This window comes from Oryzias melastigma, linkage group LG5 (genome assembly GCF_002922805.2).
Source record: "Oryzias melastigma strain HK-1 linkage group LG5, ASM292280v2, whole genome shotgun sequence".
Lineage (NCBI taxonomy): Eukaryota > Metazoa > Chordata > Actinopteri > Beloniformes > Adrianichthyidae > Oryzias > Oryzias melastigma.
In genome coordinates this window covers 23,994,942-24,010,903 of record NC_050516.1, presented here as the reverse complement: position 1 = coordinate 24,010,903, position 15,962 = coordinate 23,994,942, and the positions used below count along the sequence as shown (strand labels likewise).

Here is a 15,962-nt window from a genome sequence, read left to right as displayed (position 1 = left end):
AAGAGAAACTAGATAAAAGAGAACCCTGAAATTCAAACCTCAAACAGTAAAATCTGTCCAGCACAAGGGGACTTCCTCTGTTTGCTCAACTGCTGGACAGGACAAGTAAGAGGGGAAACCTCTAATGTAGGTGCAGCCTTCATTAGGTGCAACACTAAAAAAATAGTTCCCATTGAACTGGTGGCAGTCTAGAAGCCTGATGACTCAAAGACCTGTTCTCTGTAGACGTCAGAGTTTCTAGAGCTTTTCTGATCTAGTGTTTTCTATGTGTTAATCCTGATCCAATCAGGTGGATAACCAACTGCTTGGCAGTACCCAACCAGTCATGCTGTGCGTGACTCCCCATTCTAGTGACAGCAACTTGAATGAAAGTGGCCCCGCCCTGCAGGTCAACTCCGTCAAGGTTCCCAGCTCTCTCATCCTCACAGAACTCTTCAAGGTGAGTTTGAAACAAGTTACATCTGCTGATGTACCCAAAGTCACCTGCTACTGTCACTGATGATGTCTCTGTTTAGCACCTGATGGTGACAGCCCAACGTTTCACTATTATCATCGAGGAGAAGCTGCTGCTCAAACTGCTCAGCTTCTTTGGGTATGGAGAGGCAGAAGCTGGTGGGTTTTCATCGTAACTTGTCATAGTTTTGAGAAGTTATGTATATGTTCTGTTGGTGTTTTGCGCTTCAGTTTAGTAACACTTGACCTTGTGTAAAGCAGAGCTGGAAATGCTGGATGAAAGTGTTCCTGAGAGGCCCAGTGAGGAGGCAGGTCCTCCCAAACGCTACTACTTTGAGAACCTGAAGATCAGCCTCCCTCAAATTAAACTCAGTGTCTTCACGTCCCAAAAACTGCCTCCTGATTTAAAGGTAGCCACACCTCGCATGAAAGCATCTCAAGTGGGGCTGAGGTCAAATAAGACAAACTGGATGTTGCAGCTTAACATGACTGGTTGTTTTTCTTTTGTCCAATAGGCCCTGAAAGGGACTCTGGGGTTTCCTCTGGTTCGCTTTGAAGATGCCGTCATCAACATGTACCCGTTCACCAGAGTGCACCCCTATGAGACCCAGGAGATCATCTTTAATGACATCCTTAAGCACTTCAGGGAGGTGAGAGGACTCGTATCGCTGTGGAGAACGCTCCCTTAAGCAAGATATGTTAACAAGTTTCCTTCTGCAAGTTTCTGTTGAGTCTGAAAACCTGTAGCAGAAAGGAATATTATGTTGACATAATTATCATTGTGTGAATGCTTATAAAGTATTCACACAACTGTGATATGTTTCTCTTTTTTAATATTAATATTATAGTTTATGTCTTCTTCCGTATATATTTTGGACCGTAAAAACTTAATTCCACTTTAGCAATTTCTTCATGCTTGGTATCGAAACGTTCAGCTTGTTAAAGGGATTTTTCATCAGTTAAAGTAAATTTCTTCAGCAACCACATTCAGCAAAAAAAGCATTTACATTGCCATTATTGCAAGTAATGCGGCTTTTCTAGTTAAACTAGTTTTAAAGAATTAGTGGGAACACAACAACCGATGGTTGATGTTTCTGCATTGTATTTTTAGAGCTGAAAGCAATGTTCTGGAGCTAGAAAATAAAAACAACCAACATGAACGTTTACAAATCCCAAGTTTTTGGGATTAAGTCTGAATTCAAGTGTCAGGTCTCTGAGTCTCAAGTCCAAATCCTCACCTCAGTTTTCAGAGTCCAGATAACTGAACCTTCACACTGAACCTTGTTTGAGTCAAACATTTTCTGTGCTCTGCTTTGTCTACAGGAGCTAATGAGCCAAGCAGCTCAGATCCTTGGCTCTGTAGACTTCTTGGGAAACCCCATGGGCCTTCTTAACGATGTCACCGAAGGCGTGTCTGAGCTCATCAAGTATGGAAATGTGGGGGGTCTCATTCGCAACGTCACCCATGGCGTCTCCAACTCCGCTGCCAAGGTTTTTGTCTACTGACCTCTTCACAATCAGCTCCTCCTGGATCTTGTGGACATTTCTATGATTGTAGCAGCACAAAGTCTGAATCTGCTAATATTTTCTAAAAGTCGTGAGAGAGAAAAAAAGATTTAAAATTTCCCCTGTTCACATCCATTATAAATATACACATATTAGTTCACAACCATGGCAAACTCACTCACAAGAGAGATTCACACACATTGTAAAGTCACACATGTTAAGTTCACAAACATATTAAATTCATAGACATGTTATGTTCACCCAGTTAAATTCACACATGTCATGTTCACACACATGTTATGTTCACACAGTTAAATTCACACGTTAAGTTCATAAATGTTGATTTCAAACATTATGCTCACACACGTTAAGTTCACACACGTTAAAGTTACACATGTTAAGTTCACACACATGTTAAGTTCACACACGTTAAATTCCCACACGTGTTAAGTTCACACTTGTTAAGTTCAAACATTATGCTCATGTTCAGTTCACACATGTTAAGTTCATACATGTTAAGTTCATACATGTTAAGTTCACACTTGTTATGTTCACACACGCTAAGTTCACACACATGCTATGTTCACACGTTAAGTTCACACACACATGTTAAAGTTACACATGTTAAGTTCACACGTAATGTTCACACATTCCCAAAACCAACAAAAATAAAAACAGTGTAAATAACATTTTAACCAATTATCAGTACAGTTCCTCATTTAAAACTTCATGTAAACTTTATGTTTTTTCTCTTATATAGCTAGAGCAAAGCCTGCAGCTTACCTCCTCTCTGCCGTTTCCCCAGAGACTGAAGGGGATGCCGCGAGCAGACAGGAAGTAGCGCTAGTAGTAGTAACTACCAAAATAAAAGTCTGTGCCCAGAACTTTCTCAGATTAAGAAAATAAAGATAGAAAAGAAGATTTTGGTAAAATGAATAAAATAAAGACCACATGGGGTACATTAGCATGACAGTATGAACCATCCCATGCAGGATAATGTGCCGTATGAAGCAGCATGTGTTTTTGTGTGTCAGTTTGCAGGGACTTTATCAGACGGACTCGGGAAGACGATGGACAATCGCCATCAAAGTGAACGAGAATACATCAGATACCACGGCGCAACCAGTGGAGAGCACCTAGTGGCAGGGATTCACGGGCTGGCTCACGGTACAGCTTGTAGACTTTTATGTTCTGATTTGAGCAATTTTATTAAATGTTCACAATGAAGAACCCTCTGAACGTAAATGTGTAAATGAAGGTGTCTCATCTTTTTTTTAAATCCTGAGTCAAATTATGTAAACTAGGGTGAATAAAAAAGCATTTGTTAGTCACGGATTCTGCAAGTATTCCCACTATTGAAATAGATGAGTTTGTTCTGTAATGTTCATCATTGACAGAAATTAAAAAAGGAGAATCCATTAAACCACTGAATTTATTTGATAACAGAGCAGAAACTTCTGACATTATGACAGCAAAAGTTCACCTCGATACTTTGTCATGTAACTCTGGTACCAATGAAAGAGGTCAAAGGTTTCCTGTAGATCTTCAGCAGGTTTGCAGTGTAGCTGCTAGTTTGGTCCATTCTTCCATTCAGATCTTCTCAAGAGCTGTGATGTTTTGAAGCTGTTGCTGGAAAATACACACTTTCTACTCCCTCTCAGATTATCTATTGGATTAAAATCCAGAGATTGGCGTCAACACTCCATAACTTTGAAATCCTTTTTATGCAGCTACTCCTTTGTACGTTTGAGATAATTGTCCTACTGGAAGAGACATGTTTCCAGACATGATTCATCCCCAATGTTCTCATTGATGGAAAGGGGTTTTAGCCCAAAATCTCACTATACTTGGCTTTCTTGTCCTTCATATGGATCAGTCGTCCTGTCCCCATGCAGAAACGTAGCCTCAAACCAGGATGTTTGCACAGTGAGTGCAGTGTTCTTAGGATGTAACTCTCCAATCTTCCCCCTCTAAACATTGTGAGACTGTCACTTTTTGAAAATATCTGGGCAGTTCTTCAAATAGCCAATGACATTGCCCTGACTGCAGTTTTTAAAAGAATCAACATCACTTTTCAATTCTGGCCTCAGTGTGTCTCACCCGTTTAGTATTTGTTCAAACTGGGACTTTTAGGTGTTTTGTTGCTTTTTTTTTCTTATCCAAAAATATAAGCATACAAGAAAATTAAAAGCTTTTGGTATTCCTCATCTTGGTACCTCCTTTAAGATTAATGTAATATTAAATACTAAATAAAATATTAAAGAATAAATGACAGAATATCAAGAAACTCATTTATTTTCTGAATGATAATTTTCACCGTGAGCAGAATCACTGCTAGCCCAAAGGCATAGCTGAGCAGGGTTAAGCTGAAGTCTGTTTTCTCAACTGTTGTGGCTGGTGACTAGAGACCTCATTTGTAAAGTTAAAAGTTGCCCAAATAGGTGGAGATATGTATATTCAGATCTTAACCCGTGTGCAGATTTGTTCATTTAACAACTTACTTGGTTAATACTTAGTGAACGTTTAATCTCTTACCATTAACGTCGGACGAATAAATAAATCCAGAGTGTTGGAGGAGAAACACATACAGTAAATTACCAAAAGTATTGTCTCACCTTTCCGGGAGTTTCCGGGAGACTTGTTGGTGATCCTGACGAAGCCCCGCCCATCTGGATGAAGCCCCGACACCATCCTGCATCTCTAAATGGGAGTTATTCCTGGTGGGTCGTCTGTCCTCCTGCTCCTGGTCGTGGACTGCAGTTCTGCTTCATCTGGACTATGGACTTAATCATCACTCGTCCCTCAGCTCTATATGAATGAACTCTACTCATATATGCAGTTTTAGCAGCTAACTTTTCTTTAACCGTTCTGGTATCGCCTGTCCGTCCTGGGATGGGATCTCTCCCTCATGTGGGAATCCCTAAGGTTTCTTCTTTTTTTCCTGACTCAGGTTTTTTTAGGAGTTTTTCCTTACCGCGAGGGAGGGTCTAAGGACAGGGATGACCGTTCTTTATAGTCTGTTTAGTTTTTACCTATTGTGCATATTTTATGACTCCATCTGTGCATCTGTAAAAACTACAGGCATGAAGCCCAATGAGGCAAATTGAATTTGTGATATTGGGCTATATAAATAAAATTGAATTGAATTGAACCTGCCTCGACTCACATATGAGCTTCAGTGCCGTCCCATTCCTGACCCATAGAGTTCAGGATGATGCTGGTCCACCTTCTACAGATGTTCCAGCTTCAACTCTTCTGGGAACCACAAGGTAGAGGAGAGTTTGTAGGAATTCTTCTTCCAGAAGCTCATTGTTCAGGTCACACTGATGTTGGTGGAGAAGGTCTGGTTCTCAGTCTCTGCTCTAATTCATCCTAAAGGTTCTATGGGGTGCAGGTCAGGACTCTGCAGTCCAGTCCAGTCCCTATCCTCCATGTCTTTATGGACCTTGCTTTGTGCTCTGGTGTACAGTCATTGGAAGAAGAAGCTCCAAACTGTTCCTACAAAGTTGGAGACCGGAATTGTCCAAAATGTTTCATTCAGAGTTCTTTCACTGAATCTAGGGGGCCTGAAAAACAAGCCCACACCATCATTCCTCCTCCACCAATGCAGTCTGAAATGTCCCGTTCTCCTGCAACCTCCAAACTAAGGCTGCCACAAATTATTATTTTAATAGTCGACTAATCTCTGATTTTTTTTGTTTTTGTTTTTGATTGGTCAACTAATCAGGTCGTGCGTTTACTGGATGTAAAACACACACCTTAACCATTATTATCTTAAAAGTTGAAGTATTTAAGCTATATGCTAACTAAACATAAATACAATAGTTTATTAAGCCTTTAATGAATCATGCAGCTTTTCTCCTTCATTTATTTCTGGCATTAAAACAAAATCAAACAATGTTGGCAATCTGAATCAACTATAAAAAACTAAATAAAATTAATAAAATGTGTAAAGTATTTCAAAACCTATAAACACTATCATTATCATCTTTGTGAGAAAATAACTGACATGTACATAAAGAGAAGAACTGAGCACTCTGAATACGATAGAATCTATTTTGATTTGTATCGTCACAACGAAACTTCTGAGCTAGAAGTGAAAACAGCTATATAAAATTCTGCTGTGTTTCAATTTGTTTGATAACCCTACAGAAGTACAAACCTTTACACAACCTTTCTTTCACAGGTATTATTGGAGGCATGACGAGCATCATCACCTCCACAGTAGAGGGGGTGAAGATGGAAGGTGGAGTCAGCGGCTTCTTTTCTGGATTGGGGAAAGGTCTGGTAGGAACTGTAACTAAACCTGTTGCTGGAGCTCTGGACTTCGCCTCAGAGACTGCTCAAACAGTACGAGACATGGCCAGTCTCAGCAGCCACAGGTGAGCCTATGTGCTACTTCACACTTGGAACACAGAAACACAGAAATGAATAGAAAGACTGTACTGTCTGTATTGTCTGTTCTCCATGCATCCCCTTTCTAAACCCCCTTAATCCCTTTCGGGCACACAGGGTTGCTGGATCACAGCCATTGTTGGGTAAAGGCAGGACACTTGTATTTACACCTACACTGGAGCAAAAAAGTATTCAGTCAACCATCAATTGTGCAAGTTCTCCCACTTAAAAAGATGTGAGAGGTCTGCAGCTTTCATTACCTCAACCATGAAAACAAAATGAGAAAAAAATCCAGAAAATCACATTGTCCGATTTTTAAAGAATTTATCTGTAAATTATGATGGAAAATAAGTATTTGTTCACCTACAAACATCCAGATTTCTGTCTAACCCACCATCGGGGGTCAGTCTACCAGCTGACCCCAACACATCCCCTTTCTCATACAAACATGCATTAGGGTGAAGGGGAGGGTGTCTCCATTGCAGCGCGCTGGGGGGGGGGGGGGACTACCTGCCAGTGGCCCTCCTCCTGTGGCCGCTGCAAGGATTTGCCCCTCCCCTCGATTTTATTTGCACCTTAGACATTTAGGACCCTTGGTGGGGGGGTGCTTGGACATCACTGCCAGCAAACAGTCGATGTCCTTTCAGTGCCCCTCCCGCCAATTTTAACCGCACCATAGACATGTAGGGCCGCTGGTGGGAGGGTGACGGGGCATCTCTGCGAGAAATCAGGAGGTGCCCTGTTAAGGCCTTCTCACCAATTTTAACCGCACCCCTTTAGTACACACACCTCTAACACCACAAACATACACTCTAACAAGCATGTATCACACAAGGAAGGTGGACCTTCGACCTTCTGTCCCCTACCCCATCCCTGGCGGGGGAGGGGGCGGGGAACCTCGGCCTGGTGGTCTAGTCTCTTGGGTGCCGGTCTCCTGGGCCTGGCGGTCTCCTCTCCACGCTGGGAGTGGGATCCCCGAGATTTAAGATCTAGAGCAGGGGATCAAACCACATCGGAGCCTGGGGGTGTCCAGGTCTCGGTGGTGCGGGCTCCAGTCCTTGCTCTCGAGAACTAGTTCTCTACAAAACTCCATCCTGCTCTCAGGTGTGTGGTCTGGGTGTTTGGCTGGATTGCCTGGCGGGCAGTTTCACTTCGCGGCTCCATGGCGGATGTTGGGGGGTCCTGGCTGCAGCTGCTGCCCCGGCGGGGGGTCTTGGCGTGGCGATGGCCGGGCATTCACCGCCGGAGTACATTCCATCACCATCCACCTCAGCGAAACATAAACACTCACCTGAGCACAGGTGTCAGCTCACCTTAGCACTAACCGTTTGTGTGACAGAATGAAAGTCTTTATCTGAATGGGTTTGTATGATGGAGCGTGTGAGCTGCAGTTACAGTTGGATTGAGTACATTATGTTTAGTTTAAATGTGGAGACTATTTTGTACAACAAGCGTGTGTGTAACTATAGAGTGTGTGTGTGTAGATAGGTCCCGCCCATCCTAGTTTGTTACTTAGTCCTGGTTGTTTTATGATGTTGCTTCTTGGGGATGATTGGCGTCTGTGTACGGCAATGCCTCCGCTCCGCTCCTACTATGTAGATTGTTTTTGATTATTTTCACTACATATGTGATCATATCAGCCCGACTGACAGACGGATATGTTTCTGCTTTGCGGACCTTTGGTCGAGACTTTCTCCTTCACATCAAAGACCAAATGGAGTTTCTGTCTGGGACATGGGACGGCTACAGACAAACATTTCCTCCACCATTCGTTTCTGCGCCGGGCTCATTAGATGCCCTGTTGCCACCTTGACCTCCAGGAAGAAGGAGAAAGCAGAGAAAGAGAGGTCTTAGGGCTGGACTCCAGGTAAAGTGCAGACGAGCCTTACACTTGGGAATTACCGGCCCGGATCTGCATTATGGGAAACGCGCAAGATGTCTGGGCTCGATTCCCCTTCAGGAAGATATCAGCGGCGAGACCCCGCTGTCATCGCCTGCTTGAATTATCCTGGCTGCTGTTCTGGAGCCTCTACAATGTCGGCGCTCTGTCCTCTGGATCCCGCCACCTTCCTGTACTTCCGTGTTTACACCGGTGTTCACGCGGCTTCCACTGCAGCGGACACCCAGCTGGAGGTCATGTGACCGCTCATCGTGCCTGCGACCAATCCCAGCGAGCCCGGCCATCGCTCCAATCATGACGTCACTACCTCCAATATGGCTTGGATTGCTGAATACCCGGTCTATTTCCAATAAATCCTTCTCAATGAACAAACTTTTTTCAAGAAAAGAGCTGGACTTCATGTGTCAAACTGAGACTTGGCAGAAGGAGGGGGAGTTTATTCATTTAAATGAACTCTGTCTGGATGGCTGTTCTGTCATTTGGAATCCCCGCCCCTTTCGCCACAGAGGGGGTGTGGCAGTTGTTTACAAAGACAACTACACCTGCAGAGACCTAAACTCACAATCTTTTTCTTCTTTTGAATTTTTTTCAATCAAAGTTGAATCCTCAAATCCATTTTACTGTGTGCTGGTATACCCCCCCCCCTCACCCCCTGGTCCTGCTGCCTCCTTTTTACAGGATTTTAGTGACTTCCTGACTTCAATTATAAAACTAGAAAAGGTCTTAATACTTGGCGATTTTAACTTTCATGTAACTGACAGCTCATCCTGTTCTGCAATGGAATTTTTATCTTTAACTGAAACTTTTAATTTTGAACAGTATGTCTTTGACCCCACCCATCAGAAGGGCCACACTCTGGACTTAGTTTTTACTCTTGGACTGAGCATTGCTAATCTGTGTCTGGAGGATGTGCATATGAGTGATCACAGTTGTGTCTTCTTTGAGTTAAATGTCCCATCTGAGCCTGCTTCTTCAACCATCATGTCTCGAAGGCGCATTATCACTGCCAACACTCCCGAACCCCTACTTGTTTGAGGAATGTTTCGATGTGAACAGTCTGGTTGATTGTTTTAGTGATCACTGTGTCAGAATTCTGGATCAAGTGGCTCCTGTCAAATCCAACTTATCACCGAAAAAAGTGCATCCCTGGATTAATGAAACTATTTAAAATTTAAAGAGACAGTGTCGTCAAACTGAGCGTCTTTTGAAATCCACCAATCTCATGGTCCACAGGCTACACCTTAGGGATCTCGTGTCCTCATACAATGAGAAGGTGAAAGAAGCCAGATCTGACTACTTCCGCCAGCTAATATCCCTGAACAAGCAGAGCCCTAAAGTTTTGTTTGACACCATAAATTCTATTGTTTGCCCTGCAGCTCTAGTAACCTCTGTGTTCTGCAAAGCTGACAGCAATAAATTTCTTGAGTTTTTTTGTAAACAAGAATAGAAGGATCAAAGCCCAACTCCCACCCCTTTGTTGTGATGGTTTTGTTGCAGTGGAGCCTGTTTCACAAACATGGTCAACTTTTAAGCCTGTCACTTTAGAGGACATATCAGTTTTGCTGACTAAGATGAAACCCTCTTCTTGTCCATCTGATGGGATTCCTTCTAAGCTGTTAAACATCACTGCTCTAGAGGAGATCTGCATGGAGGAATGGACCAAGATACCAGCAACAGTTTGTGAAAACCTTGTGAAGACTTATAGAAAAGCTTTGACTGCTGTCAACGCCAACAAACGATTTATAACAAAGTATTGTTATGAACCTATCTTATTTACCAAATATTTATTTTCCCCCATCATTTACAAATACATTGAATAAAAGAAGCTATAATACATTAAACGTCTTTAATGAATTAAAATGTCTTTAAAAATCAGACATTGTGATTTTCTGGATATTTTTTTCTCTCATTTTGTCTCTGATATTTGAGGTGTATCTTTGATAAAATGAGAGGCTTCTCTTATCATTTTAAGTGGGACAACTTGCACAATTGGTGGGTGACTGAATATTTTTTGCCCAACTGTAGGGACAACGTAGAGTCACCATTTAACCTATGAAGCATGTTTTTGGCCAGCAGAAATGTACATTGCTTTGTTTGTTTGTAAGCTTTAAGGCTTGAGATTAGAATATTGATTTGTGCATAAACATAATTTAATAAACCACAGATTAAGACAGAATGTGAAAGTCCTGAGTTTTACATGTTATTTCAGGCTGGGAGTGCAGCGAGTCCGAAAGCCCCGTTGTTGTAAAGGACCTCAGGATCTGCTGCCGCGGTATTCGGCCGTGCAGGCGGACGGTCAGGAGCAACTCTTCCGCCTCACTGACAACATTCACTCAGAGTTGTGAGTCTTCACTCTCTACTTGCTATCCTAAAATTAATTTTCCATTAAGCTCTTATCTCTCTGTCTTCCTGCCACACTAGCTTCATCGCTGTAGAGCCCATCGACACCTACAGCGTCCTCATCTCCTCGAAGGTGGTCTACTTCCTGAAGCCGGGGGAGTACGTAGACCGTGAGGGCATCTTCCTAGAGGTTAAATACGACGACCTCTACCACTGTCTAGTGTCCAAGGATCACGGAAAAGTTTATCTACAGCTTACCAAGAAGGCAGAAAACACAACAAGTGGAGTGGCTATTCCGGGACCCTCCCACCAGAAGCCCATGGTGAGACTGAATATTCACAAAAATTAAAACTTGTTCTTTTCTGTTTTGAGACAGTGTAATTAAAAACCGTTTTTTTTTTTTGTTGTTTTGTTTTTTTGCACTTTACAATCGGACATCTTTTTGTGTTTCCATTAGAGTTGTAGGAAAAATTGATTCTGCTAAATATCGCGATATTTTATTTGATAATTGTATCATTTTGAAAGACTGTCTAAGCAATATTTAATTAGTTACTTTTAAGCAAACATGTTGTTCAGCGTCTTGCTTTTGTTTTCAATTTACCCGAATGCTAGTTGGCAGCGCAGCACACCAAAACTCTTCCAGCTGCTCTGCAGCCAAACAAGAAGCGCTCACCAGAGCAATCTGAGGGGAGATGTTTACTCATAAGCCTCCCAGTTGTTGTTGTTAATAGCTCAATGACATCACAACTTAGTTTTAACCAAGCCTTTTGTCAGTTTTTCTCATTAACTCCTGGTTCTGGTTGTGTGTGGTCCACATGTTTCAACACTTTGTTGATCAGGTGGGAAGAACCTCATCTTCAAACATTTAATTCTCTTGATTTGGCCACGTCAAGCATTATGCTTTCAGTCACTGTCATGCTGATGGGTGAACCTTTTTTCCAGTATTAGCTCATTCCTGAACGGGTTCAAAAACGGGTTCTGATGGGTTCAAAAACCTGCCTATAAATTGTACAATGAAGAGCCTGTTACCAAATCATGCATCCCTGTGTAAGTAATGCTGGCTTAACAAAAAAAGTGGTCAGATCTGTTGAGCGGCCGCCTGTAACAGGGATTGACTGCCTGTTTTTAGGTTTATAGCTCCTCTCTTTGGTTCTTATTCACGAGTGAGACTTTCGTGATTCCCAGTTTTTTCTACACACGGGGAATAAGTGTGTGAGAGTACTCTTTTATTATTTAGACACGAGAGAGGAAGAGAGACTCGTGCTTCCCAGTTTTTTTTTTACACACATGGAATGGGTGTGTGAAACTACTCTTTTATTATTTAACCACGAGAGAGGGAGAGAGACTCGTGCTGTCTGCCTATTGAGGTTCACTAAACATCACTATTTAATTACACTCAGTTAGGACTTTAAAAGGCACATGAGATCAATCCATCGTAGATACCACCCAACTACAGTATGTTTACATATTACAGAATAAAAACCATATAAGATAACCTTCTACAAATTCATGACAATTTCAGGCCTAAGTTTTTTATAGGTCTATTTTTTTCATATGATACACATACTCCTTGGTAACAAAAAAGAAAAGGTATTTATTTTTATTGATGTCTCTCAGGCTTGCGGGGTCTGGGGCTTACCTGGTTGTTGTTAGGTTGTCTTCAGTGGCGGAGGTCAGATATAAAAAGAAGGAAAAAAATCTATTTGGGTATGTCAACCCGTTTATTTACGACAGGAGGCTAAATACAAAAGTTATTTTTTGTTCCCCTTTTCAGCCGTGGGCGAACATGGAGTCTATGTAATACCCTATGCGGGTTTGATTTTTTTATTATTTTGTTTTTCTACCTTAGCAGGTTATTTTCTCCCACGGAATACGGGACAGAGTAAAAACTGTATAAGTTCCACCGAGGTGGTGCAGAGACGACGTCGAGTCGAGCGGCCAAAAGAAGAAGTGCGGTCATCAAGCAGGAGGCGTCGTTATAGTCTTTTCTTTGCGCTATTGCTGGGCTCCTTCCTGCCTTTTCTTGCTGAAGGTTGCTTTTTTTTTGTTCCTAGAGGTATGACAGAGGCGTAAGCGGCACATCCTGTCTTTAGTGGAAAGTCAAGTGCTTCCTTTTTTTCAGAAACCACAGGTAGAATATTCAGTCCCTCTGAAAAGGTCACACTATGCTTGCACTTTAGAAGCAGGAGCTTAAGAAAACAAAAAAACAAGTTTGATAATACAAAATCACACACATATAATCATTTATCATACCTATGGTCATAAATTACACTTAACACATCAAGAAACCCTACATACATGATCTGGGGTTTCAACAGATCAAAGTTTTTTTCCAGGTAATGTTCAAATGTGTTTTTTGGTCTTTTAATTTCCCTCTTTTTTCCCTTTCTTTTCCCACAATGCCTTGTCAATATCTATTAACTGTCACAAACTGTTGTAAGGGTTTTTTGGTGGATGAACTGCCTCTTTTCCTTCAGTTCACCTTCATTCATAAGTCATCCAAACTGAACTATTACTGTTGCAAAGTTGTGATGTCTTTCAATAAATGTAGAATGCAGATAATTACCATTAAACTTCACGTGTCCCTCGTGCACCATCTGCTCAACACACTGCCATTTGTGTTCGTTTTGCATGCCATGCTGCTTTTTACATCTGTTACAATCCCATTGGTAGGAATCTGCATAACCACTGCAGATGCCCCAATCCAGCATCAGTAGATTATCACTGGGAAGTAAATCCACTTCTTCTGGTTGCTCACTGTCTTGTGTATTTTCTCTGCAGGTGCACGTGAAGAGTGAGAGTCTGGCCATCAAGATCTCTCAAGAAATCAACTATGCCAAGAGTCTCTACTACGAGCAGCAGCTAATGCTACCTGGCAGCGAGAACGAAGACTGCTTACTGCTTGAATCCTGACCAGACGTTTTTATGCTGAACTTCTCCATAGACTATGTGTGACTTTATTCAGCCTGATTCTGCTTTTGTAAAGGGACAGACCGCTAACTGGACAGAACACTGATGCAGTTACTGCCGTCGTCCTACTGTACATAAAGTTAAATGGATAATCCAGTGTAAATAGTGTGTTCATATTGGAAACAAATAGCAGAAGGGGATAATGTAACCAACTGCCTTTATTAAATTTCTATTTTGTGTACAAGAGGTTTATTAGAGGAGAGGATAATAAATTGCACTAATACATCAACTGAGAAAACACAATTCACTCTACAAATTCCAGTCAGACACCTTTCTGTGTTTCTACCTGTCTTTAAAGTTTTTAATTGAGCCAAGTTTTCCTGTGTCTGTAAACTTGTCCCTCACCAACAGGGTAATCCGTTGTTCTGGTTCAGTGTGTGCTCCACACTGTATTGAATAAAGAAAAAAGGCTGCAGTACTTTGGGTGTTTGTTTCTTCGTTTTAAAATCTGTAGGTTCAAACCGGTTTATTTTGATCACAGCACCATGCAGATCATGCCTTATATTTGTTTTTTCGTCTACTGTCAAACTAGGACAGGAGCACAGACTCAACATGTTCTCACCCAATACTCGTCAAAAGTTGACATTTTGGGTGTCCCTAACACGCCGTTTTTTTGAGGTGCTGGTGGTTCCCATTAAATCACGGGTCCCAACCTCTGGGCCGCAAACCAGAACCAGTCCAGTACCGGGACGCATAGCGCTAGGTACTCCTACCCTAACTAGTGCCTTAGCCTGGTCCCGGTTTGCATCAGATATCACGTCAGATAACAAGTCAGGTTCGGTACAGTATCTAATACCCTGTGTGGTATTGCATCTCGTTCTGGGTTAGGGTAACGGTACCGTAAATGTAAATTCTTTTTTGAAGGAAATCTTGTGCAATTGGGATGTAGGAATCCCTTGTTGTATTTGTGTGTGCATTGAGAAACAGTTATCTGTTGAGGTGTATGTGAAGGGGTTAAGAGGGAGAGAGGGATAGACAGTGAAAGAGAGAGAGAGAAATAGAGACGAAAGAAAGAGGAGAGAGAGAGACAGAGACAGATGAGAGAGACAGAAATAGAGAGGAAAGAAGGGAGATAGACAAACAGAGAAAGAGAGAATGAGAATTTTGAATTTACACAGTTCTTTAACCTTTTCACACGCCAAGGTGGGCAATATCTATTGTCGAATGTGCTGTCCTGTAGGGTCCAGGTGACCTCACTCTAAACAGCAACGTGCTATAGTAAAGAATGCAATTGTAAAGTTCAATAAGAAATCACACAATTACGGCTTTCTAGTCCATCTGTACAGTATGCAACACCACAGCACGGCCATACAGGACTTCATGGAGTGGTGTGAAAACTCACACCTGGAGCTCAGCATCAACAAAACAAAAGAGATGATAGTGACCTTCTCCCCCAGACAGAAAACAATTGGCTGAGTCAGCCCCCACCATCCTTCATGGAGAGCCAGAAGAATTTGTCAGTGAGTACAAATACCTGGGAACAATCTTTGATGACCTCCTGAGGTTCTCCTCCAACACAGAAGCTATCTTAGCAAAGTGCAGTCAGAGACAATACCTCCTGAGAAAATTAAAATCATTTGGAACAAGCAGTGACATCCTGACCAGATTCTACTACACCTTAATTCAAAATGTAATTACCTTGTCATTCATCTGCTGGTTCCACTCGCTAACAGTGCAGAACAAAAAGCGTCTCACACATATTGTTAAAGTCTGCTCAAAAATCATTGAGCAGCCAATCAGACTTCTTGCCACCCTGTGTGATCAACAGACAACAAAGAAAGCCAACAAAATCCTTCAAGACCCCTCCCATGTCATGCATCAAGAGTTGGAATGGCTCCCCTCACATCGCACCTTCATACCAAGAGCAGTCCAGCTACTTAACGCTGACCTAGAATCCAGCTAATCAGTGCAATTAAACTAAATTATCACAAACACACTACGTCACTTTATGTCATCTTGTGTGTGTATAGATATATATATATATATATATATGTATATATATATATATTTATGTGTAATATTTTTATACTTTCTCCTTGTATATATTGTATCTTTTATTCAACGTCAGACCTCTCCTGTATTAAGGAATCATAGGATTGTACAGTTTTTCTCCCCTTATTATTATTTTTATTTCTCTCTATGCTCCTGTGTAATGTGTAACTTGTTGATTGAAGGCACTCTCTGCATCTAAAAATAGAATTGCCCCTCGGGGATAAATAAAGTTGTTTGAACTTTGAACTTGAACTATGCTCGAGTGACGAGAAAGGCGCTTCAAATGAAATTGATAATTATTATTATTGTGATCATCTATGCGTTGGTGGTGGTGGAGAAACACATAATTAGCACCCTCTGGTGTAAAAACAGAGGGGAAAAAAGAATAGAATAAAAAAAAAAAAAA

The 15,962-nt window shown here is 41.7% G+C and overlaps 1 protein-coding gene across 3 annotated transcripts in view; it reads left to right on the top strand.

The window, feature by feature from the left end:
* The window catches only part of vps13d (vacuolar protein sorting 13 homolog D), a 93,347-nt gene extending 79,365 nt beyond the window's left edge, over positions 1-13,982 (top strand). For all 3 annotated transcript variants that reach the window (XM_024270030.2, XM_024270029.2, XM_024270031.2), the window contains exons 61-70: positions 290-439; positions 516-612; positions 715-863; positions 969-1,103; positions 1,777-1,944; positions 2,994-3,126; positions 6,146-6,341; positions 10,464-10,595; positions 10,676-10,916; positions 13,376-13,982. In XM_024270030.2, coding sequence (XP_024125798.1) covers positions 290-439; positions 516-612; positions 715-863; positions 969-1,103; positions 1,777-1,944; positions 2,994-3,126; positions 6,146-6,341; positions 10,464-10,595; positions 10,676-10,916; positions 13,376-13,507 — 1,533 coding nt within the window. In that variant the 3' untranslated portion in view covers positions 13,508-13,982. The remainder of the gene's footprint in view (positions 1-289; positions 440-515; positions 613-714; positions 864-968; positions 1,104-1,776; positions 1,945-2,993; positions 3,127-6,145; positions 6,342-10,463; positions 10,596-10,675; positions 10,917-13,375) is intronic.
* Positions 13,983-15,962: the final 1,980 nt, after the last annotated feature.